Source organism: Dama dama, chromosome 21 (assembly GCF_033118175.1).
Source record: "Dama dama isolate Ldn47 chromosome 21, ASM3311817v1, whole genome shotgun sequence".
Taxonomy (NCBI): Eukaryota; Metazoa; Chordata; class Mammalia; order Artiodactyla; family Cervidae; genus Dama; species Dama dama.
The window spans coordinates 78,475,666-78,501,933 of NC_083701.1; the positions used below are offsets into that span (position 1 = coordinate 78,475,666).

General features: G+C 47.1%; 1 protein-coding gene across 6 annotated transcripts in view; it reads left to right on the forward strand.

Annotated features, from left to right (window-relative positions):
• The first annotated feature begins 5,718 nt into the window (after nt 1–5,718).
• The window catches only part of COL14A1 (collagen type XIV alpha 1 chain), a 224,796-nt gene continuing 204,246 nt past the window's right edge, over nt 5,719–26,268 (forward strand). For 4 of the 6 annotated variants that reach the window (XM_061123880.1, XM_061123879.1, XM_061123883.1 and 1 more), the window contains exons 1-3: nt 5,719–5,872; nt 19,044–19,169; nt 24,261–24,377. In XM_061123880.1, coding sequence (XP_060979863.1) covers nt 19,082–19,169; nt 24,261–24,377 — 205 coding nt within the window. In that variant the 5' untranslated portion in view covers nt 5,719–5,872; nt 19,044–19,081. Of the gene's footprint in view, nt 5,873–9,065; nt 9,085–15,905; nt 16,040–19,043; nt 19,170–24,260; nt 24,378–26,268 lie in introns of those variants that run through there. The other 2 variants (XM_061123882.1, XM_061123881.1) reach the window with 2 other exon arrangements.

The window sequence follows — 26,268 nt, forward strand, 5'->3', positions numbered from 1 at the left end:
GCTATGAATTATGAACAGGACCTATTATACAACATTCGTACACTGACAGGTCATTGTCCATCATGAGGAACTTGGGTGCTTTTAAAGTCCTGACTTTGATCTGGGTGGTGGAGCCGAGAGAATGAGGACCATCTCAATCACGGGTACAAGACCATGAAAGGTGACTGTGAGAAGGGGGGTTAGCAGCGCCATGAAGGACACTGTGAGGTTGACCTCTGTGATGATTCTTACCTTGCAGAGCTGATGTATTTAAAACGGGGTGACATTGTTGAGCTTTCCTGGTGGCTCAGACGGTAAAACCGTCTGCTTGCAATGCGGGAGACCTGGGTTCGATCCCTGGGTCGGGAAGAGCCCCTGGAGAAGGAAACGGCAACCTGCTCCAGTCCTCTTGCCTGGAGAATCCCACGGTTGGAAGAACCTCAGAGGCTACAGTCCATGTGGTCACAAAGAGTCGGACACAAGAGACACCTTCGCTTTTGCTTTCGATGTACTTGAATACCTTTTGTAAAGTGAAAGCCCAGGCTGTGCCTCTGGTATCCTTTGGAAAGGGGTCAGCGCGCTCTAGTGGGAGAAGCTCTGACCTGGGAGTGAAGACGTTCGCATTCCAGGGCTGACTTTGCTAGTAACCCTCTGGGTGAGTTAGACAAGCTCTCCTGTCTTTTTTCTCAGGTTCGAGTTTGGTAAATTGAAGACTGACTTGGAGTTCTTCCATTAGCTGTTAAAGAAACCAGATTTGGCACAACTAGGGTAAATCACAGAACTGAGACAGAAGCTTCAGGAAGGATAGGAGCCAAAGATATTGTGGAGTTCTGGGCAGGGCTGATCTTCAGATGATGGGACAACAAGAGACCCAGGCACAGCCCAACAGGAAGGGATGCTCACAGCCACCCAGGAACCTAGTGGTGCTCGGTGCCCAACAGGTGTCTCAACCCATCTGGGCTACTGTGATGAAATTCCCGAGTCTGAGTAGCTCACAAAGGACAGACACGTTTTATCACAGTTTCAGATCTCCAGTTTCCAGCACAGAAGAGGGAAGGCTCACCTGAGGTCCCGGTGAGAAGGGTTAGGGATCTCTCTAGGTAAGACCCTCAATCCCATTCACGATTCATGATAAACCCTTGTGACGGAAGCAACCCCCGAGGCCCCACCTCTGAAAATGATCACCACTGGGAGGATTTCAACATGTGGTTTTTGGGGAGACACAGACGTTCAGACTGTAGCACAAGGGGCGCCTCTTCAGCTGCTGGATTGAAGGGAGCTTTGGGGCAGTGACCCTGGAGGGGGTGGCAGAGAGAATACACAGGCTTGTGTGTGCTTGGTCACCCAGTTGGGTCAGGTCTGACCCCATGCACTGCAGCCCACCCGGCTCCTCCATCCATGAGATTTCCCAGGCAAAAATACTGGAGTGGGTTGCCATTTCCTTCTCCAGGGGATCTTCCTGACCCGGGATCGAACCCAGGTCTCTAACGTCTCCTTCTTTACTGCTGAGCCACCTAGCAAGTCACATGGTTGTGGGGAGGTAACAGACAGGAAAGTATTTCAGCATTTTAACAGCCAGTGCAGCTGTCCTGATGGGTTTCTGCTGATGTCTAGATGTTAAGGAGCTATTCCAAAAAACCCTCTATTTCTGCTTTATTGACTATGACAAAGCCTTTGACTGTGTGGATCACAACCTGTGGAAAATTCTGAAAGAGGTGGGAATTCCAGACCACCTGACCTACTTCTTGAGAAACCTGTATGCAGGTCAGAAAGCAACAGTTAGAACTGGACATGGAACAACAGACTGGTTGAAAATAGGAAAAGGAGTACGTCAAGGCTGTATATTGTCACCCTGCTTATTTAACTTATATGCAGAGTACATCATGAGAAATGCTGGGCTGGATGAAGCATAGGCTGGAATCAAGATTGCTGGGTGAAATATCAATAACCTCAGATATGCAGATGACACCACCCTTATGGCAGAGAGTGAAGAACAACTAAAGAGCTTCTTGATGAAAGTGAAAGAGGAGAGTGAAACAATTGGCTTAAAGCTCAACATTCAGAAAACTGCGATCATGGCATCCGGTCCCATCACTTCATGGCAAATAGATGGGGAAACAGTGGAAACAGTGAGATTCTCCAAAATCACTGCAGATGGTGACTGCAGCCATGAAATTACAAGATGTTTACTCCTTGGAAGGAAAGTTATAACCAACCTAGACAGCATATTAAAAAGCAGAGACATTACTTTGCCAACAAAGATCCATCCAGTCAAAGCTATGGTTTTTCCAGTGGTCATCTATGGATGTCAGAGTTGGACCACAAAGAAAGCTGAGCACTGAAGAATTGATGCTTTTGAACTGTGGTGTTGGAGAAGACTCTTGAGAGTCCCTTGGACTGCAAGGAGATCCAACCAGTCCATCCTAAAGGAAATCAGTCCTGGGTGTTCATTGGAAGGACTGATGATGAAGCTGAAACTCCAATACTTTGGCCACCTCATGCGAAGAGCTGACTCATTTGAAAAGACCCTGATGCTGCAAAAGATTGAGGGCAGGAGAAGGGGACAACAGAGGATGACATGGTTGGATGGCATCACCAACTCGATGGACATAGGTTTGGGTGGACTCCGGGAGTAGGTGATGGACAGGGAGGCCTGGCGTGCCACAGTCCATGGGGTCGCAAAGAGTTGGACATGACTGAGTGACTAAGCATAGCACAGCACACTGCAGGGCCATCCATCAATGAGAAGGTCCATCAGCCCTTGGCCAGGAGGCAGGGTGCTAAAGGTTCTCTGCTGTGCTGTTGCAAGACCAGGGCAAATACTAGGAGTCCCAGGGGTGGGATATCAGGATGGAGGGTGGGGTGCGGGGTGGAGGGTGTGAGGCCAGGAGCTTGGACCATGGTTATTGTTTATAGCGTGTTATTGATATAATCAGCTTGTACTTGCCAGCTGACTGAGGATGATCCTTCTGTAACCAAAATAAGGGGGAATGGATGGGCTGGGGAAAAAAAAAAAAAGAAAGAATCATAGGTGACCATTACAGAGGGGTTGGAGTAGAACTACCAAGAGTTAATGGTTTGTGAGTACTGGAGGAAATGCGTGGTGGTCGTTTTGCTTTTCACCATGAGTAGGTGATGGGAGGACTTCTGGAATCTGGTGCTGGAGTTAGGAGTAATAAATGTTCTGCAGTGTCTGGGGCAGTCACACTGACCTACCCAAAATGTCAGAGCGCCTCTACTGAGAAACACTGCGGAATCACCCATAGGGGCTGCTAATGAGAGGAGCCCCATGTGCCTTGGACAGGAGGGAAACAGTGCCAGGTTGAGTGATACAGTTGCCACTTGTCATTTAGGGAATTGGGTCCATAAACGTGTCTGTCATTTAATCTGCATGACTACCACCTGAGATATAATTAATGACTCCCTTCTTATACACAAGGAGTTAGGCTCAGAGAGGCAAAATAACTGCACCAAAGTGAGACAAGCAAGGGGCAGAGTCTCTTCAATTTAGGTCTGAGTTCAGGGTCTTCCTGCAGGGTTTCAGGGGACAGGGGAGAAAGGGGTAACAGGGTGTGCGTGGAGTTTTGAGAGAGAATCACAGTCAGGACACAAGCCCAGGATGAGATTCTAAGAAGAGTTTAGAATCAATGACTGTGGAAGCTGGAATTTTTTGATATCTTTTGAAAAGGCCTCAGCTATTCACGTATTCTTTCAGAGGCATTTTTTTCTTCTTCTGTAGATTGAGAGAGGAGACCATTAGTGGGGTCTTCTGGGTTTGTTTCTCTGAGTTCTGGATATTCTTCCAGGTTCTGACAAAAGAACTTAAGATAAATGTTGAGTAAGCACTCCCTTGAAAGGGCCGGAAATTGACACACGGCTGCAATTAAGTGGAAAACTGATTAAAACCAGCCATTCTGATTCAAGAGTAACTGAAGTTTATCTAGTTACATTGAAAGTGAAATAAATGCATGTCAAAAGGTTAAAAGATGAAAGAAGGACGAGTTAGAATTTTTTAAAATAACCTGATACATCATTACAAAACTAAGTACCTTATAAGATTTTTATGAAACTATTCTGCTCCTCTGCATGAATTTTTGCACATATATATTTTGCATTTTAAAATCATCAGAGAATTCCTCATTTCCTGTGATTATTATTTGCCAACACCCCGCTACCTCCCCCAAGGGAATTACAGGTAAAGGTAAACTCACACCAACGAGCTGTATCTTGGTGAGCATGAACGACCCAGAGCAGACGTTATTAGTGAGAAGGGGGACGCGGTATGGAAGCTGCAGGCACTGCTCGGGGACTCAGGTGGAGTAAGTGTGGGGTTGCAGCAGTTCCGCCCCGTCCGTCTGTCCTTCTATCTGTCCTTCCAGCCCCGCTCTGTCGCGACCCCCTGCGCAGGCAGCAGGTGGCGCCCGCAGCCCCGCCGCGGAGCCGACGGAACCCCGGGTTCAGACCAGACACGGTCTCCATAAACACGTGCGCTGCGAACCGGGTTTAGCGAAGGAGCCAAGCGGCGCCTCGGCCCGGCCCCGCCGGGTTTGCCGAAGGACCGACGGACGCGGGGCGGCCGTGAGGGCTGGGCCCGGCTTTGAGCTCCAACCGTAGGGCCGGTGGGGGGCAGAGGTGGGCGCTGAGAAGGGGGCGGATACGGCAGACTCGGGGGGCGGGGGAAGGCTGGAAAAGCCGCAGGCCCTCCTGGAAGCGAGGTGCGCGGTCGCAGCCCCCGTTCTGTGTCTCGGGGGCGGGCTCCGGGCCTTTCAGAGCACCGTCCCCTTGCTGTCTTCGCCATCACCTGCTTTTCCAGTTTTCCGAGGCGACAGCGTGCTTTTCTCACCGAAGGGGCGTCTTGACAGATTCCCGCTGTGTAACCCCCTCCCGATATGTGCGCGCACCAGCCGCGGGAGGGGCGGGAGGCTCTTGGTTCGGTTAAAAAATAGGTGAAGCTGATGCCTTTCCCGGGGGCGGGGGTGGGGGGGTGGGTGGGCGGAGACCCTGGCGCCGCGAGTGCTTCACGGGCGGGCAGGGCCTCGGGGCGGCCCGGACCAGAACCGCCGCGGGGTTTGGGGGCTCGGCCCGGGCTTCAACGCAGGCTTCCTGACTCGGGATCTCGGTCAGGGGGCCTGCGCCCCGGGGCCCCTCCGACGCCAGCCACTTCAAACGCACCAAAGCGCCTGGGAGCGCTCCCGGGCGGTGCGCCTACTCATGTCCGAGCGTCGCTGCCCCAGTTCTGGGAGAGGGAGACGGGGTCCCCTGTTCTGTTTTTCTGGGCCGTGCCGCAGAGCGCGCGCGATCTCAGTTCCCGGGCCAGGGCTGGAACCCGCGCCCCTGGCAGGAGAAGAGTCTTAGCACCGGGACACCGAGCCGTCCCAGCGAAGGGTCCCCCGGGCGCCTGGACCGGGCTTCTTGGGGCTGCGGAGGCCGGCACGCGGCACCTGCACACGGACACTGACCTGGCGAGGCCGCCCGCCGGCCTCGGTGCGCGGGGACGGCCCGAGTGGCTCCTTCCTGGCCCCGCGCTCGCGACCGCAGCGCCGGGCGGCCCCCGGGCGTGTCCGGGGCGGCGGGAGGAGGGGGAAGTCGTTGGGGACGGGGGACGCTGCCCGGGGCCCCGAGGCCTGCCTCGCCCCCGCCCCCGCCACCGCCTCCAGCTTCATAAGCGGCCGCCCGCGCGCCTCCCTCCGGTCTTATCTGATCCTGGGCGCCCCGCAGGAGGGAGCGCTGGAGAGGAGGCGGCTCCGGGCGGGGGAGCAGGGGTGGAGGCGGGGCAGGCCAATTAAAGGGGCGCCGGGCGGGCAGCGCGCAGGAGAACAGACTCGCGGCGGAACTGGGACGGTCCGCGGGCACCGAGAGCCACGCGGCCTGGGCTGGAATCGTGCGGGCGCAGGTCAGTGTCAACCTCTGCTTCTCTCTCTAGTCGGCCTTGAGAGTCTGTTCCTGAGGAGGGAAAGCGCAGGCAGCGAGCCCCCTGCGGACGCGGGCCGGCTCCGGGGACCTGCTCTTCGCGCGCTCGCGCTGCCCGCGGCGCTGAAGGGCCGGAGCGGCGCGCGGTGCACACGCCCGGGCTGCTCTCCGAAGCCTTCGCCCCGGGGCTGGCGGGCGGCGAGCGAACGGCGGGAAGGAGCGGGTTTGGTTTCCAGACGGTAGACGCCAGCATTTCCAAGCAGAAAGGGCCTCCTACAGGCTACCGTTTTGGTGAGAAAGGGGCTTAGGGATTGCTTTGGAGGACTGTGTGTATTACAAACAGAAAGCGCGCCGATGGCTCAGCGGGTAGAGAATCTGCCTGCAACGCAGGAGACATGGGCTCGATACCTGGATCGGGAAGATCCCCTGGAGAAGGAAATGGCTACCCACTCCAGTATTCTTGCCTGGAGAATCCCACGGACGGAGGAGCCTGGCGGGCTACAGTCCAAAGGATCGCAAAGAGTCGGACACGACTGACGACTAAGCACTCGGCACTCGGGGGTCAGTTGGGAGAACCGTCGATGGACATCACGGGGTGCAAAACTCACCCAGACACCCGCGGGTGATTAGCGTTGGGTACCAGGTGCTAGTCGAAAAGAGGAGCAAGCCCGCAGCGCAGCGCCGCGGGGCGTTGGCAGCGGCAGCGGCTCGTCCGCGTCTCTGCGCCCGGAAACGCGGCTGCTTCGCGCGTTTTGCTTCGGTGTCTGGACCCAGGAGGTCGCGGCTTTAAGATGCACCGCCAGGCTGCGGCGCTGGAGGGCCTTCTCCCGGGCTTTCTCGCCCACTCGCCCTTTCACCCCTCGGAACTGCTCGCTGCCTCAGGCCCTCTAGAGCGCGCGGCTGGGGGGAGGCGAACCTCTGCGCCAGCTGGGATTTAGCGGGCCCCGCGCACGGGCAGCTAAGGAACCCGCCTGCGATGCGGTAGACCCTGGTTCCATTCCTGGGTGGGGAAGATGCCCTGGAGAAGGGATAGGCTACCCGCTCCGGTATTCTTGGGCTTCCCTGGTGGCTCAGCTGGTAAAGAATCTGCCCGCAAAGCGGGAGACCTGGGTTCGATCCCCGGGTCGGGAAGATGCCTTGGCGGAGGGAACGGCTACTCCAGTATTCCAGCCTGGAGAATGCCATGGACAGAGGAGCTGGCGGGCTACAGTCCACGGGGTCGCACAGGGCCCCCAACAAGGGTCTGAGCGCTGCCTGCCGTCATTGCAGCCACGGGCGCCCTCGTCTAGGAGCTGGGGGCTTGCGTCCTGTCCGGGAAGCGCGCCCCGTGGCGCGGAGCTCGGGGACCCGGAGTCGCCCCCTCTGCTGAGACTCTGTCCCCGGGGCAGGTGTTCACGGGGGTCTGGCGTCCCCCTCTCGGGGACCTGGACCCCAACCCTCCGCTGACCCCGGAACGCCGTGTGGCGCCGCACTCAGAGCCTCTTTCTCTCTGCGAGTTTTGGATTCCCTTCTGGAAATTCTGGAGTGTCAGCTGCCTGCAGCAGCAGAAGGGGGTGGGGGAGGGCAAAACCCTAAAAATATGCGGATGTTTGGTGGCCCCGTGGGGAGCAGAATTGGGAAAGTTTTGCTGAAACTCTCCCCCTAAAGGCTCCGGAGCTTCTCAGCTACAGAGTGTTAAGGGCCCTTCCTGGCTGTGGCCTGTGGTAAGGAGGCCCCAGCACCCAGCACGCAGGCGAAACTGGATACAGGGAGGGGAGCTGATGCTGTGTTTCTAACAAGGTGGCCGGCTCTGCCCGCAGCTATCACCGGGAAATGTGGCCTGAGTGAGGGAATGCATGGATAACACTTGCACTTTGGGTTGCTTCAAAAGAGCAACTTGCAAGGATTTTCTTTGAACCTGGTCCCAAGGGTGTGGTTACTGTAAGACAGACTTCAGGGTAGCATATTTTATAAAAGCAACTTTATTGAGTTATAATTCATATACCACACATGTGTGCAATTCAGTGATTTTTCATATATTCACAGAGTTGTACCACTGTCCCTACAATCAATTTTAGAACATTGTATCACTCAAAAAAAAAAAAAAATTCTGTACCTATCAGCAGTATAACTGCTCATTTCTCCCCAACCACGCCATACCCCCACCCCCAACATCCTTGGCAACTGCTCACCGACTTTCTGCTGACGTTTCATATACACGGAAGCATGCAATGTGTGTGGGCCTTCGTGACTGGCGTCTTTCACCTCCTGAAGTGTTTTCCAGGATTATGCATTATGCACAGGACGCTCTATCCTAAGCACTGGGTGTCTCTCCCTCTGCTTGGGGGCGTCTCTCCCTCTGCTTGGGGGCCCTGAGCCAGGTGAGACCTGGACCTCCACTGCATCCCTGACCTCCTGGGGGTCCCTTTGAAAGGACAGAAGCCTCCCTGGTGGGGCCTCTTGGTGACTCCCTGGGAAGGACTCCGTGGAGCCTGTCAGAATTCCTGGAGCAGTTTTGGGCAGGTCCCAGACTTAGGATGGATGGGAGAAGTCCTTTGGCATCGATCCTGCTGCTAATGGTCCAGTTGTGGATTTCAGAGAGCTCTTGGGGCCTCCTTCCACGCAAATATTGGGTTTGGGAGTCCACCACGGCTGGCTTTAAAGAATGGAGTGAGCAAATGGGTATGATTGGCAGGGCACTGGAGCCAGCCTCAGCCCAGCAAGAAAAGGCTCCTTGGGGTATGCTCCCTTTGACTCTTAAAGCCTTCCTCGAGTCACCTAGTAAAACATAGAGAGCTTTTGCCTGTTTTAAGCTGGCAGTCTGCAGTTCGTGACTCTATGAGCCACATATTTGCTGTCATTTTAATCCAAGCTCAACCAAATGACTGCTGTGGAGCCTGGCCCAAGGTTCCTTTCAGAGATGAGGGCCTTCCTGTATGGCTGCAGGCTGAGGGGGTGGCGTTTGAGCACCGCTGGGCTAGCATTATCCGGGATTATGACATGTGTAGACAGCAAATGGTAACGGGCACCGCGAAGGAGGGAGGGGGGTGGGGTGGGCAGAGGGGAGGAAAACTGAGGGCCAGGCCAGGAATAAGCGTCCTCTTGAGCAGGTTTGCTCCGCTGGCGATGGATGTCAGGGAGAAGTCTCCTCTGCGTCTCCTCTCCTATAACTGACCAAACGCACAGTGGCAGACTGTGCTGCTCTTCTCGGTAGAGGTAGGCTTGTGAAGACCAGGCCTCATCCTGGTCTCGTGGGGACGTGGGTGTGAGTGGTGGAGACTGGCGTGTATTTTGAGTCCCTGCTAGAGTCCCTGCCACGTCCTCTCTCAGAAAGCACATGTAAGTCTCCCAATTCCTTGTGGGCGTAAATGTTGTCCTTCTTTTAAAGATAAGATCACCGAGATATAAACTGCCTGCCGGGGGTCCCAAAGCCAGCAAGTGGCTGATACAGGATTAAAGGAAAGTCTGCATGAGATGTGCCCGTTTCTGCATCTGCCTGTTGGGGGGCAGGGGGGGCGGGTGGGGCCGGAGCCGGGGCGCCAGCCGAGGACGCGTGGGTCCGGGAGCCGAGGGGAGGGTGGGGGCAGAGGGCGTGGCCTGTCCGGGCCCCTGGGGGCGGAGGGTGAGGGCAGAGGGCGTGGCCTGTCCGGGCCCCTGGGGGCGGAGGGTGAGGGCAGAGGGCGTGGCCTGTCCGGCCCCTGGGGGCGGAGGGTGAGGGCAGAGGGCGTGGCCTGTCCGGGCCCCTGGGGGCGGAGGGTGAGGGCAGAGGGCGTGGCCTGTCCGGCCCCTGGAGGCGGAGGGTTGAGGGCAGAGGGCGTGGCCTGTCCGGCCCCTGGGGGCGGAGGGTGAGGGCAGAGGGCGTGGCCTGTCCGGCCCCTGGAGGCGGAGGGTTGAGGGCAGAGGGCGTGGCCTGTCCGGCCCCTGGAGGCGGAGGGTTGGGGGCAGAGGGCGTGGCCTGTCCGGGCCCCTGCCCGCCTCCGTGCCGTCTGTGAGCTTCGCCGGCTTCTCCAGGAAGCAGGGTGACGGGAGCCCCTACAGGGTTGCTTCCAGGCCTGGACCGACCCCGTGCAGCCTGGACGGCAGCGCTGGTGTCTCTGCTCTCCTGCTTCTTTCTCCTTCTCTTCACCTTGCCCCCCTCCTTCCTGCTTTCCCTCGTCTCTCTCTGCTTCCTTTTTTTTGAGGCGATTCTGACTAGGAAGGCTACAGGGAATTCTGACAACCGAGAGTCTTTTTAAGTCAGGGCTTAGAGTCTAGACTCTGCACTTTAACCCTAATTTTCATTTTATACTTCAAGGCCATTTTTTCAAATTAGTACTCTTGATGAATTTTTCTAACGGGCCTTTGTGGAAACTCAAGGCAAGGGTCCCTGACTTAATTTTAGGTAGCTGTGTTTGGTGCCCCGCCCCGCCCCGCCCCGCCAGCCACACACACACAGAGCTAAGCTGAGTTGTGAAAACTGATCCGGAGAGGCTAGGCTTTGCTGAGCTTACCCAGGTGTCACAGGTTGAGTCTGTAGCTAGGAATACTCCTGGGTGGAGGGGGGTGGTCTTCTGTTGAATGAAGATTTACTCCTGGATTGGCTTTCTGTCTGCTTTTGCAAAGGGGAACATGCTGAACTGATATTAAAAAACAATGTTCTATTGAGGTTTAGAATGGAAAATAAAGTTTGCTACTGTAGGTAGCCCAGGAGCAGCATCTGGCCAGACTTGGAAGATCAGGGAAGCCTTCCTAAAGGATGAGATGTCTGTCCTGGATGTGCAGCTAGCCTCTGTGATGCTTGCAGATACAGACTTCAGTTAAAAGCGATTGGCATTTCTTTGACCACAAAGCCCTGTCGGTCCTTAAAAAATAACGACAACAAAAAAAGCCAAGTGATGGAACAGTCCTGAGTCAAGGAACTGTCACTGCAATTTGCTATGCTTTGGGGATGGTCTTCTGTCACGTAGGATTCACAGCAGCCTACTTTAAGGCTGAGCCGCTATATTTCTGAGGATGACTTGCAGTCAAATCCCTTGCATTTGGGCTTCTCTGGTGGCTCATGGGTGAAGAATCTGCTGGCAATACAGGAGACACAGGAGGCGAGGATTCGATTCCTGGGTTAGGAAGATCCCTTGGAGTAGGAAATGGTAACCCGCTCCAGTATTCTTGCTGGGAAAATCCCATGGATAGAGGAGCCTGGCAGGGTCCATGGGGTCACAAAGTATCAGACACATCTGACGCGACTGAGGCGCGCACACACACTCAACCCTTTGCATTTGAGCCATTCGCTGGGCTGCTCTGGTCCTACAAGAGGTCTTTCTGTGATTTAGAAGAAAGTCCCTTCGGGTAGACCCTGTGGGGAGGAGAAAGGGCACCCTTTCCCCTGGAGATCAGTTTTCACACAGGCTGGAGAGAAGGCCTGCGGCTTTCCAGCGTTCCGCAGCCTCGGCCAATGCAGGGTTTGGGTGCGTTGGCTGTGCGCCTCAGGCCTGGTCATTCAGCACTGATTGCTCAATCAGTCAATATCTGTCGGTTGGCTGTAATGCACTTTGAACGTTGTGGAGTATGGGTTAAACTGCCCACCTACATGACTTCTAGTACCCAAGACTCAGAAAGTAGAGTTACTGGGGCCATGAAGTTAGCTGGAGAGTCACAATGGGATAAGAAGCAGAGGTAATCTGTTGGAGACTGATCACCCTTCCTAAAGATTTTTCACTTTTAATAGTATTTTAAATAAGCAAATTTTAGCCTTGTTAATTTTCACTAATATTAGTTTCAGGTATCTTTGGTTTTTAATGCTTATCATTATTAATCCTTTCCTTCAACTTAATTAGGATTTTATTTGCTTTTCTTTTTATGGCTCCTTTAAGTGAAAAAATAGATCATTGATTTTTAAATCTTTCTTCTTCCTTATGTAAATATTTATCTCTAATTCTTAGGTTGCATCCCACAGGTTTTCATGTGGAAAATATTTTTATTTTTATTCCCTTCCAACTATTTTTAAAATTTAAAATTTCCGTTGTGATTTCTCATTTGACCCATGGATTAATTAGAAGCATGTTGCTTAACTTCCATTTTGATTTGTAAATATATATTATTAATTTCTAATTTAATTCTGTTGTCAGAAAACATACTCTGCAAACTTTGAGTCTTCTGAAGTTTATCAACTCATTTTAGGGCCCCCAATGCCTACTTTGTAAGAAAAAAAAATTTTAAAGGTGTGTCCTGTAGTTATTAGATGTAGTGTTCGGTAAATATCAATTAATAGTTGACGGAGTGGTTCACATCTTCTACATCCTTATTGGTGTTTTGTCCAGTCGTTCAGTCCATTCCTGAGAGCAGTGTGACATCTCTAGCTTTGTTTGTTATTGCTTCCTTTGGTTCTCTCGGATTTTGCTCTGTGTACTTTGAAACTCTGTTATATTAACTGCGTATTCGTTTCTGATTGCTGAGTTTTCTTGACTAGTGACAGTGCCACTCGCTCCTGTCCCACTCTGTGACCCCGTGGACTGTACGGCCCGTGGGATTCTCCAGGCCAGAGTGCTGGAATGGGGAGCCTTTCCTTTCTCCAGGGGTCTTCCCAACCCAGGAATTGAACCGGGGTCTCCTACATTGCAGGCGGATTCTTTACCAGCTGAGCCATCAGGGAAGCCCTAATTGACCCTTTATTCTGAATTGTCCAGAACTGAAGGGGCATGTTTTTTTTTGTATGTGTGTTGTCAGTTCGCCCTACTTGTGGCTCACTCTTTTCTGAGGCACCCTTTCTCAATTTTAGTCTCTGGCATGCCTGAACTCTTCTACCCTTTGACACTTTATGCTAATAAGACTGTGGCTTTCCACTTGATTTCTGATCACAATGCCTGCACAGTGGGGAGTTCGCACAGAGGAAGAAAGACTAGTCACCAAGCTAACAGTAACACAACTACGGCTTTATTTCTGACTTAGAGCTGTTTTCTCCTGTGTCGTGATGCTAACCGAAAAGAGATAAACACTGATTTCCTCCAGGGTCTGTTTTTAAGTAGACTTCTTAACCAATCCTGGAAAGCCTTTTGGTTATTCTAGATGTGAGGAGGATGGTACTTTCACTGGAGAGAAGAAATTAGGAAAACTAAACATTAACACCCTGGGGTGTAACATTAGCCCTGTTTTTCGTCTTTCCTTTCTTATCTGCAAATGTGTAGACACAGATCATCAACTGGCTGTAAGGTTCTCCTACAAATGGATCTGTTGTTGTGATTCAGTTGTTAAGTCGCTCCAACCCTGCTCCCTGCAAACAGCAGCATGCCAGGCGCCTCTGTCCTCCACTACTCCTGGAGTTTGCTGTCTCCCAGGAGTTGAAATGGATATTAAATAATAATGTAGAATCTGGAAAAGGGCTTCCCAGGTGGCTCTGTGGTAAAGAATCCACCTGCCAATGCTGGACACGTGGGTACGATGCCTAGGTCAGGAAATCCCCTGGAAAAGGAAATGGCAACCCACTGCAGTGTTCTTTCCTGGAGAATTCCATGGACAGAGGAGCTTGGCGAGCTACAGTCCATGGGGTCATAATGAGCTGGACACGGGTCAGTGACTAAACAACAGAGTCCAGAAAGAGTTAGAACATAAAGGTCATTTTGTCCAGGTCCCCTGCCACGAATCCAGGAATCCCCTCTACAACATCTCTCATGGGTAAAACACAGCCGGCTTCTGTCTCAGACCTGCTAGTAAAAGCGACAAACGTGTTCTGAGTGTTAGAGAATGTTTCTGTCCAAATCCACATCTCTGTGGCTCTGGAGAATCTGTTGATTCTAGTTCTATTTGCAGAAGCTGCACAAAATAATCTTGTTTTATCTTCCACGTGAAAGCCCTTCAAATATTTGAAGACATGCTTCTGATTCTTATTTTTCCTAGGCTTAATTCATGCTTAATCATTCCCATTTCTTTCAAATCTTCTTTGCATGGGCTTGTCAACCAGAACTGCTAAGTCTATGAATTATTCTTAAGTCAAATATTCCAAGTCTTCTTATGGTTGATGATTTTGAACCTGTAAAGAGCTGTCATCTGGACAAGGATAAAAAATGGATAGGAATGTTCTTAGAAAAGTTTAAAGTAGTTCACACATGCAAATAATGGTGCCTGTGTCCTTATCTGGATCTTCTGTTTTTGTCTAAAGCTTTATACCAAGTTCGCCCCACAACCTTCATGAGATGGGGGAGATAAAGACTTCTTGAGTCTCTTCCTCCTTAAGTATCTACCCAAGTCGTAAATTCATTGATGATTTAATTGCCTTTGCCTTACATTCTTTCAACCTGTTGCTAGCATGCTGCTAGTTAGAACTTTTTGAGAGCTACCTGTGTTTCTAAGTACATTATTTACATTATCACAATCCTATAAGGTAGATGTTTGCTTGCACATTTTACAGATAAAGAAACCAAGTCATGGAGTGGTTAAACTAGTTAGTCGAGAGCCCCTAGCAAATTATTGGTGGATATGTCTTCCGCGAGCCCAGATTTCTACTCATAGTTCCAGTCTGTGTTACCTGTGTTGTATTTCACACTTATTTCATTTAGTTTTGTAAATTTGCTTGTGGTCTTCTTTTTCAATAAAATTATAGTGAGCTGACACAGGGATCATATAGTATGAAATTTTGTATCTCCCTCAGAGTAGAGTTGCTTGGTGGCTCAGAGGGTGAAGAATCCGCCTGCAATGCGGGAGACCTGGGTTCCATCCCTGGGTCAGGAGAAGCTGCTGGAGGAGGGCATGGCAACCCACTCCAGTGTTCTTGCCTGGAGAATGCCATGGACAGAGGAGCCTGGCGGGCTACAGACCACAGGGTCTCAAGGAGCCGGACACGACTGAGGGACTGACATGAGCAGAGAGCTTTGGTTACGGTAGGACTCTCGGCAGTGATTGCTGGAATGGAAATCCTGAAACTACAAACAGCAGTCTCTGTCAGGCAGGGCCTGGCATCCCAGATGGCTGGCAGCAAGTGTGTCAGCGCTGACTGAGGAGAACATTATCCGAGGTTTGCATGCATGTGTGTGTTAAGTCTGTGTGTGTGTGCATGTGTGTTTATATGAGTAGTTTACACAAACTTTAGGATAAATATTTTAAGGGATTTTGATAAAACTGGCTCGCATAAGGCCTCTGCACCTTATTAAACTTAATTGTATAAATGAGATTAGATAAAATAAACATATAAAGTAGAGGACAGGTCAGTTAGTCCTAATGGGGATAGTTTTAAGTTACTGATTGCATAATTGAGTAACAGTGTTTTGAGAAAACTTGCACTAAACTTTATCAACTTTTCCCAAATAGGGTTTATACCTTCTGAACTTACTACAGCTAAATGGCCATTTCTAACATGATGTTTTTAAACCAAAAAAAAAAAAAAAAATTAAGGCAGCACTATTTGTTTTGTGCAAGGTTTTAGGCAATGTTTCAACAAATTAGGCTTTGACATTTTGAAAATATCTCATGGCGGTTTAACAGAAATTGGAATTTTTTTCTTGCCCCTATTTTACTGTCCAAATGAAAGACTTGGCATAAAACCTTGGGAAAACGAAAATTCCACTTCTCCCAATATGGTATTACTTAATCTCATTTAGAATAAACAACAAGAAAGGAAGAATTTAAAGAAAAGCTATGGCTACATTTTTTTTTTTTTCTGTATAAATAATATGCAAGGAAGGACTGATGCTGAAGCTGAAGCTCCAGTACTTTGGCCACCTGATGATCTGACTCATTGGAAAAGACCCTGATGCTGGGGAAGATTGAAGGCAAGAGGAGAAGGGGACGGCAGAGGCTGAGATGGTTGGCTGGCATCGCCGACTCAGTAAACGTGAATTTAGGCAAACTCTAGGAGATGGTGAAGGACAGGGGAGCCTGGCGTGCCGCAGTCCATGGGGCCGCACACGGATTAGTGACTGAGCAACAGCAATAATAAGCCGTTTTCAGAAAACGGTTGCCAAGACAAGGGTAGCGCCGATTCATTGGTCTGTTTGTTTATTTATGTTGTGCGAAATGCAGATCAGCTTCTACTGTGGCATGTCAAGTATTGCTTCACAATGCCTGGACTGCCCTGGACCGCAGTGCTCTGATGAGAAGAGAGAAAGGCTTTGGGCTGCAGCTTGTAAAAGGACTTCCTGTCCTGTGTTAGCCTGGTATTGTGGGATGCCCGAGAAACCCTGCTCTTAGAGGGCAGGGCAAAAAGGCAAGTTGTTTGCTTACCTCTCCTCTCTTTGCCACGGTCTCATTGATCCTGGTGGTTATAACATTTGGGGAACAAAACCTTAGAATATTTGTTTTGGGTTGAGTGATTCCATTGCTGCAGTTCTCCTTTGAGGGGCATGATCTCGATCCTGATGGAGCTGACACCTGCTCCTATATCTGTTCAAACCCCCAGAAAAGTCACTCACAGCCCTTTGGAGTGCGTGCATGCCAAGTCACTACAGTTGTGTCTGACTCTTTGTGACCCTGTGAACTGTAGCCCTCCAGGCTCCTCTGTCCGTGGGGTTCTCCAGGCCAGAATACTGGGGTGGGTTGCCATTCCCTTCTTCAGGGGATCTTCCCAACTCAGGGGTTGAACCAGCGTCTCCTGCACTGCCAGCAGACTCTTGACCTCTAGTGCTGCCTGGGGAGTCCCATGATCCCTGGGATGACCCACCTATTCTACCTGCCTCAGTAGAGTTAGAGGTCTCGATGACTCGGGGCCTTTCTCCCTGTATTTTATCTGAATTCTCCATTTGTCCCGTTTCTTCTGTGCTCTGACAAATAGTTGGTTCACTAATCTGTAACAAATTAATAATAAATTCATCCAGGCTAGAAAGCCATATATATTATATATAAAATATCCACTCAGTATGTTGGCCATTGTTGTCTGTATGTGAATGTCTTAATTTAAAATATTCTTAAGTAATTAGCATTTTGGAAGTCTGGTAGGCTGGTTGGGGGAGATATGTTTTGGACCTCTAAATATAAATGAGTACATTCTTTAATTTTTTTAAATTATAGGACCTTAACTTGATTATTTATGTGATTATTAAAGCATGTGTATCTTCCTTTAGTTGGCAACATGAAAGAGTTGCATGCTAGACTGTCATTGGATATTATAAAAAGTAGTTGCCAAGGAAAATTTTCTATGAATGATTACTTGAAGGAATAGAATTATTTCTCTGGATATACTGTGTTCCTCTGGAATAAAACCAGATTAAGTTTAAGTGCATGAATCATATTAAATCATGTTGTTTGAAAGGTTCATTGAATTATCTTTAGCTACATTCACTGAAATAACTCTTGTGTTAAAAGGCAATTAAAGCTTGTATGTGGCTGCCCAAGCATATCCAGAGAAAAGTTAATGGCCTCAAATAAAGAATATTGCATTAAGGACTAAATAAACGAAAAGAACAGCAAAAATTAAAAAAAAAGATAAGAGCAGAAAAGCAAAGATTAAGTGCAGAACTAAATAAATTAGAAATCAAAAAATAATATTGCAAGTTAAAAAAAAACTATCCTCAAAAAATTATAATCTGGACATATATTTAGCTTGTCTATTTTGGAGAGAAAAGAGAAAGTTAGAAAAACACCAGCTTGGTACTAATAATGGAGCCTTCCCAAGTGGCTCAGCTGTAAATGCAGGAAATGTGATTCAATCCCTGGGTTTGGAAGATCCCTTGGAGAAGGAATTGGCAGCCCATTCTAGTCTTCTTGCCTGGTAAATCCCATATTCAGAGGAATCTGGTAGGCTACAGTCCAAGGGATCACAGAGTTGACACGACTTAGCAAGTAAACAACAACGACAGTAAGTGGAGCTATACAAGAAAATCTGATGTAGGCTGAGAGATCACACAATCCTGTGCTAATAAATGTGAAAATCAAAATGAAAAGATTAGGGGCGGGATGAGGAGGGAGATGGTAGGGAGGGGACAGGTGTGTGCCTGTGGCTGGTTCGTGTTGATGTTTGCCAGGAACCAACACAATTCTGTGAGGCAATTATCCTTCAGTTAAAAAATACATTTAAAATTTAAAAAATTAGAAGAGCAACTTCATGGGAAAGTATCCAGACTAGAAAACCAAGAAGTAAATAAGCTAAGTAGATTTATAAATAAGACAAAAGATATTCTAAAGTTGTGTAGGAAATAGCTTCCAAAAGGGAATAGGCTCATATGATTTTCTCTCTCAAATTATTCTTTGGCTTTTAAAGAGTATATCATTCTCACGCTACTTAAGCTATTGCAAAACAATGAAAATATGGAAAACTTCCTAACATTTTTAAAAATCAAGCTAGAATGATCTTGACACCAGACCTTTTAAGAAAAGAATACTCTCAGTCAATTTTGGTCATTAACATAGATCTAGAAGAAAACAGTTATACAAAATTGACATGATACAAAAGTAGTAACACAGATACAAGAAAGATAAGTTACCTTGGGAGGAGGGTTCCCTAAGGGCTCTTTAGAGTCTGAAAAGTGTCTGATTAGCAGATGTTAAAGGGATTCTTGGTAATCCAATGAGTTGCAGAGACAGTCCAGGATTGCAAAAATTCAGGCCTGGGAGCACTCTGAAGGCTTGCTCGCAGACCCAAGACCGACAGAACCTTGGAGGTCCTCGGACACTCTTCATCTCTAAAGACTTGACTGGTGTCAGTCTTACAGGAACTTTGGAAGGTCAGGCAGCAGCAAAGGGCTGCATTCCAGGTGAAACTGGCGCTCCAAGTCCTTGCCAGCTGCCCTGCCTTCCTTTGTGAGTTATGTGACCCCCCCAGAGGGACCCTGTGTGGGCAGCTCACAGCGCCTCCTGAGCAGACCTGAGTTCTGCTAAGAAGCCGCTAAAGAGGTCCCAGTCAACTCCTTTCCCAGTGAGCTGCCGGGTAGAAGGACCAGCAAAGAATTCATTAGGGAAGGATTCAGGAAGCAGTTGCCCGCGTCAGAGGCGCTCTAAGTGGGCTGCTGCCCCAGCATCCGCATCGGATCCCGAGTCACTCCGTGTTAGTTAAACAGGGGGATGACCATGTATTCCCAATCATTCTCTTCATCTACAGCATCTCGTCAAAAATCTTCCTTTTATTAGTTTATGTTTAGAGTGAAATATACAGTGCCCTAAGGAGTGAATTACTTCCTGAAAATACCAGTACATGTTGGCTTGTTTGCCAGTCCTAGATGACTACATATATTTTATTTTCAGCCTTCTCAAAATACCCCTGTGCTCTCTGTTTCTAGGACTGCTGTTACATCCCATGTGAAAAACAAGGAATAAAATGAAGATTTTTCACTGCAAGATGCAGTACTGGGTGTTTCCAGCATTTTTGGTGATGACTTATTTTTGCACCATTGTCCAGGGTCAAGGTATGGAAAACTTTAAGAAATTCATGGGGGTCTGGGAGTCTAGCCACGTTGGTTCTGATGATCATTTTTTATTTTATTTACCTTACTAGTGCTTCACTGGTTCAGTTGTATTTTTAGGCAGGGTCACATGTTGACTTTTTCTCAGTTTTACCGGCTGTTTACGTTGTAGAGATGTGCCACAACTTTGATGAAGTTATAGCTCACCAGCGGCTGAGCATGTTAATTTTGCAGTAGTTGGTTAAATAGCTCATTTTTAATACACTTCTGAAATGTCATGCAAATTTGATAAGTAAAGTCAAATTTGCAAAATCAGTTCTATTAATGAGGAGCTGTAAGGTGTGGGCCTGTGTCTCGATCATGCCTTGTCTCTTAAAGAGAGTGTCTACAAAATATTTCTGCCACTTCATACCTGGTCCTTATTTTTGCTCCTTTATTTAAAACTGAATGTACAGTCTAAGGGCCTGACAGATGCTGAATAGATTCTTTGCAAGATAAAAAGAACCCTCTAGCATATCCCATGATAAATTTCCCTCAAATTTTAATTTCTCCTACTTATAGAACAAGTGTTCTCTAAATGCATTTAGTTAAAAAATGAGATTAAAGCTAAGGTCTTTTGTTGTTTGTTTGGGATTTTCGAAGATCACTCGGAAAAATAAGCCAAATAGTTTCCTGCTGTTTCAGTCTCTTTTGCGAAGTCATTTCTTTGAGATAGCACCCTAAACTGTGTTTTGAAAGGGGAAATACTCTCACTGCCCACGTGGCTCCATTTCTATCACTCAGAGATTTTTGGTTGCAAATAAAATAAACTTTCTCTGGCCAGTTTAAGCAAAAAGTATATTTACTGGTAGATAATGAAGTAGCTCATACAATAGTTAATTAAGCTTTGGGAAGTGTAGGAACCCGGGAACACGCTGGATATAGTTTCTAGGAACTAGTGACCATTTCTTGCAGAGCATGTTTTTGGAATGAAATGTCAGAGCCGTTTTCCATCCTCCCATGGCTGGACACAAGTTTCAGATTCTTGGGAGAGTCTGCCTGGCTGCCTTGAGTCGTTTTCTCCCCGCTTTGCCAAGGGAGGATGGCTGACAGAGAGCGAGGCCAAGGCTCCGTGCCGCGGGGAGGGCGTGCTGTTCCTGGAAGAAAACCAAGGTGCTGTTGGAAACTCAGAAGGGAGGTGACTGTGAGTGGGGAGGAGCAGGAGATCTTCATGTCAGTGTTCCTTGGTGAAAGGCTCTGTTTCAGTGAGGGACTTCCCTGGCAGTAAAAATTAGTGTTTCAAGAAATTAGTGAGACTATTCCATTAGAAATAAACATAGGTTGTCCCTTGTCAAAACAGCAAGATTTCAGCTGAGTTGAGTGGAAGTGAAGGAAAGGAAGGAAGGAACGGAGGGCAGAAAATCAGTCCTTTAGTGAATAGTCATATTATGAAATGAAATTTCCTAAGTACCTGATAACAGTGAGGCTTTTTTTAGAATGAAATAAGCATTCCTTTTCTGCCTTTGAGCTTTGATTTCTATGAGAATGATTGCGGTGAAAATCTTTAAAGAAAAATCTTCCCTCTCAAAAAAATACAGCACAACAAAATAAAAATACCCCTGTAGTTTCAGCAACGAGCCTAACCCTGACGTCAACAACTGGATGCTCCTTAGTCTCCCTTTGCAGTCCCCCTTTGGAATGAAGGTTGTATTTGCACAAATGTTGTAACTGGCCCTGTCTCACATAGAGTGCCTGATGGCACTGTACGAAGGATGAGTTTGCTGGCTTACTCCGGGCTCTCAGCGTGTGCCAGAAATCAAGCTTTACATTTAATTTTTGTCTTTTTTAAGAGAAATAAATTGTAATTGTTGAGTGGAGGTTGGACGGAGGCTTAGAGGGAGTGGGTCTATGTACATATAGCTGACTCACTTTCTTGCAGCACCAAGTTTCTGTTGTACAGAAACTAGCACAGCATTGTAAAGCAATTATATTCCAGGAAAAAAAAGAGAGAAATAAAACAGTCCCATCTACAACTGCATCAAAAAGGAAAAAATACCTTGAAATTAAAAGAAAAAGGTTTAACTGACACAGATTAACTTTTGAGTCAAGTTCACGCAAGCATCTATATTTATTACTGGAGTTAAGTACATATATTTATTGAAGGGGCTCCTGAGTGCTTGGAGAAAGAAAAATCACAGCTCTGGTATTACATATACACACGTTTTTGGTCCGTGAGATGAGAACAGTGGCTTCCGCACTGTACTCCCCGTGTTCCTGTTGATCTTTCTGCCCATGCTTTGGTGGAAGTCCCAGCGTCATCCACATGTGGAAGCGGAGCTGGCTTTGAAGCTCGAAGCTGTGACCTCACGCTGCTTTCTTTCTTAACTAGCATATCTTCTTTTCAGTGTTTTTCCCCTAAAGGCAAAAACCTGAAGGAAATGTAAACTTTGTGTCTAACCAGGATTTTCTTTTAATAACTGTGAGACTGTTTATGCATACATAAGCAATAGACGGGTTCTGTTGATAAAAGAAAATGGCGATATTGCTTTTCGCTAGTAGTTGTAATGGGACCGTCATCATATAAACCATTTGTAAATTGTTTTTGAATGTTGATGGATTGGGTTGTTGCCTTTGCTTCACTTTTATTTCCTGGAGTAGTTCAGTGGAAGTCATTGCCATTCTGGGCCCTGGAGCACCATCCATGTTCTCTGGGTGTGATCTGGGCTGTCTGGTATGGTCCATGTCGCCCTCATCACTTCTCCTGGAGGCTCAGGTCAGCTATTGACTCAAAAGATGTTGCAAGCTAAAAGCTCGCATTTAAAGAACAATAGCCTGGGTAGAAAGTACTACAGAGATTTTTAACATTTAACCTAGGAATCCTTAATGTTAGTTCTTTGCCCTCCTGAGATGTCAGGACCCCTGGGGTGCAGATGGATCGGGTGAGCTTTGGAGACTGCCCCGACGGCAGCTATCCCCTCTGCTTGTGCTTTTTCACTGATGTTTCCCAGGCATGCCCGCTTCCTGTGGGCGTCCATGCAAAACCTTGCAGTGAGCTCAGCCAGGGATGTCTACCAGCCCACTGGCAAGGTGGCTCAGAAACTGCATGTACTGTTTAACATTTTAAAATTCTTATTTTTAATTTTCTTCTGTAAATAATAAGAATCTATCTATAGATTTTTCTCCCCAAGTTCCAGAGGAAGCAAAATAGTATCACTTTCTCTGTTGATCCAAATTTGCGTTTAGCCAGCTATCTCTTCTCTTGTACCTCGAAATAGTAGTTCTTACGATAAATCTATACTTTCCCATAAGCTGGAGAAATGTAGATTCATTCATGTCAAACTGAGAATGGGAAGCTAGTGTGTTTATTTTGCTTGACTAGCATTCTTTACTAAAATGCACCCAAGGGCATGTAGAAAGAGAACACTGCTCTTAAGACTGTGTCTTTAGGTGCTACTGATTTCAGATGAGCGGAGAGCTTGTTCAGGAGTAAATTGCTCGTTCTTCTAGCTCAGTGAAGGGTGGCTTCTTAATATAAATCTTCACCTGAAGAAAAAGAGGATTTTGTTTGGGGTCAAAGATGGTCATGAGCCGGTATGTGAACTTGGATGAATGTCTTAGCGTCTCCTTGCTTCCCTTATGTATAAAACCGGGACAGTATGTATTTTTGTGAGTATTCAATAAGCGTTAGAGATCATCCATTAGAGAAGTAAGGGTGGATGGGAACAGACATTTGTTGAGTACATATTGCAACAGATTATATACATTATTCTCTTTAATGTTGTCACTTATTCTGTGCAGAAAGTATTGCTGCCATCTTTTCTAAAAACAAGGCTGTGAAAGAAACAATCACTTGGCTGAGATTATTCATCTAATAAATGACAGAACTGGGGACCAGACTAACATCTAATCCCCACATAATACCACATACCTATTGAAACGAGTATTTCTTTCCTTCCCTGGATGCTGTCGTAAAGTGGGAAAGAAAGGCCAGGCACAGAAGTAGGTAATAAGTGCTAACTTTTCTGTCAAGCATTAGATTTTCTTTTGTGACAAACTAGTTTATATATTATACAGTAAAGATCTTACGAAAGCATTTCTTTTGAAATTCTGGAACATTTGATGTTGGGTTCCAAGAGCAGGTTTTGAAGCTTGAACGACTCACACAGAAAAGCAGTGTAGACCCTTCAGTGAGCTCTGGGAAAAGAGTGATCTTATTGCTATAATATGTCTGCCATAGCCTTAAATTATCACATCAAAGTTACTGAATTAATAAAGTAAAAACCTAGAGGCATAAAACAGATCACGGTCTACATAGATTATAAGAGTTCATGTGTTCAAAGTAGAAACATTCATCCTTATAATGTAATAAAATTAGTTTGCAAGGTTGGCTTCATTAATTAAGCTAGACTAGGGTATTGCATTCTAACCCTAAATTATAGTTGTCTGTCACAAGATCAGTTCAGTTCAGTTCAGTCACTTAGTCATGTCCGACTTTTTGCGACCCCATGAACTGCAGCACACCAGGTCTCCCTGTCCATCACCAACTCCCGAAGCTTGCTCAAACTCACGTCCATTGAGTCGGTGATGCCATCCAACCATCTCATCTTCTGTCGTCCCCTTCTTCTCCTGCCTTCAATCTTTCCCAGCATCAGAGTCTTTCCCAATGAGTCAGTTCTTCACATCAGGTGGCTAAAGTATCGGAGCTTCAACTTCAGCATCAGTCCTTCCAAAGAATATTAAGGACTGATCCCCTTTAGGATGGACTGGTTTGATCTTCTTGCAGTCCAAGGGACTGTCAAGAGTCTTCTCCAACACCACAGTTCAAAAGCATCAATCCTTTGGTGCTCAGCTTTCTTTATAGTCCAACTCTCACATCCATACATGACTACTGGAAAAAGTACACAAGATTAGTACTACTTGGCAAATGCTCACCTCTTGAGTCAGAAACAAATGCTTTTGGGTTTGTGTTATTTTGCAAACAGATCAATTCACTAACGAGGTTGTAGAAAGAACGTGAAGTCTTGAGTATTCTGATGACATTACTTTGGCTTTTCAATTTAACAACGAAAGTTTAAAAGCTTCAGTGTTTAAACAATTTTTGTTTTTCCTTTTCAGTCGCTCCACCCACAAGGTTAAGATATAATGTATTATCTCATGATAGTATCCAGATTTCATGGAAGGCTCCAAGAGGGAAATTTGGTGGATACAAACTTCTTGTGACTCCAGCTTCAGGTAAAAGAATCAACTGAATTTTAGAGTATTAGCAACTTTTGGCACACAGGAAACTAAAATGTATAGTGCTAAGTGTTGCTTTAATCTCATTTGAAAGACTTTTGTTTTATTTAATCTTTTGAGCTTGAAATCTTATCCTCTACTCAAGAAAATAATATTGCCTCAAATCTAAAGACTAGCTATTGGGCTCACCATAATTTTCATACTATCAAAAATCCTCACTACCTCTGTTTCAACATGGATGAATACTTTTGGTATATTGACAGTTGAAAGTTACCTCCAACAGTTGTGGCCAGCTGAGTAAATTATGATGAATTATGTTGTTCTTTAGTTGCTAAGTTGTTGTCCGACTCGTTTGCAACCCCATAGGTTATAGCCTGCCAGTCTCCTCTGTTCATGGAACTTTCCAGGCAAAAATACTGGAGTGGGTTGTCTTTTCCTCCTCCAAGGAATCTTCTCCAGCCAGGAATCAAACCTAGGTCTCCTGAGTCTCCTGCATTGGCAGGCAGATTCTTTACCATTGAACCACCTATAGTTAATTAACTTAATAGACTGTTATTCAGCAATGATGAATTAAGTTATAAACTCTAAGTAGACACAGTGGGCATAAATGATGCATTAAGAAAGGCAAAAATTAAGCTTACTGATCATGAGGATAAAATAGTTGTATAAAACGTTTAACAATTAAATTTTGGTTGTGTTTTTTCTTTCTCCTTTCATGTTTTTGATTTATAATAGACTGAAACAGTACAGAGCATGTTGGGAATTCCCTGGGGGTTAGGACTTGACGTTCTTGCTGCCAGGGCCCCGGCGTTCAATCCCTGTTAGGGGACTAAAATCCTGCAAGCCATGTAGTGTGGCCAAAAAACAAAACAAACGCACAAAAATACAGAGCATGCAGAGGAATGCTTCTGCTGCATGGGTGTCATGGAGGCGTGAGTGCAAACCCCAGTTCCTTCATTCCAGGGAGTTGTTGAGTCTCTCAGCGCCTCAGTTTCCTCTTCTGTGGAAAGTGCAACAGAATTGGTGCCCGCCTCATGGGACTGCTGCGAGGTTTGAAACTCAGGTCATGGTCTGCGAACGGCAGCGTCGCGTCACCTGAGAGCAAATATAGAATATGGGGCCCCAGCCTACCCTTTGCATTGGCGCCTGAGCGTGAAGTTGCCCGTGCATATTCACGAAGGAAGCTGGTCGTGGGGACTAAATGAGCCGGTAAACGCAAAGCACTTAGAACAGTGACCAGCAGATCTTAAGGGTCAGTGAGCCTTAGGCCTGATTGTAACAAAGAAGCTCTGTAGTGTATCTCTCAAGTCTGGTTTCTTGCATAAAATCCATTTTCACATAGTAAATGAATACTTAGTAATAGCCTATTTTTATAATGTGTATATATTTATATAAATGTAACATTTGTTCTTTCTGTTGGTGATAAAAATAGTGGCATAGAGCTGGACTCCCTTCTGTTGGAGACCTCATCCCCACTCATTTAAAGAGGAAGACAGATGCTCAATTACTTCTAAGTGGGGACATCTTACTCCATAGTGGATTTAAAATCTCAAACAAAACAGACAGTTGGAATGTTTGGCTTCTTGCTTGGTCACTAAAGGAAACCTTTCCTTATTAACACAAGTTAGGCACAGACTCCGTAGAATGACTCTGGCTCAGAAGACGATGCACACTTTCCGCATCTTGACCCGCAGAAGTGACTCAGTTACAGACAGCTTTATTTTATTCTCAAGACTTCATTCAGAGTTTTCATTTTAGAGCACTGCCTGATTTTTAAAAAACTTTGACTTCTAAAAATGCAGTTTGTTTTCTAAAATAAGCCATCATGGGAAATTTAAGAGGCTCTTGAACATTATTATGATGCTAACAGTCAGTATATAAGTCCCTT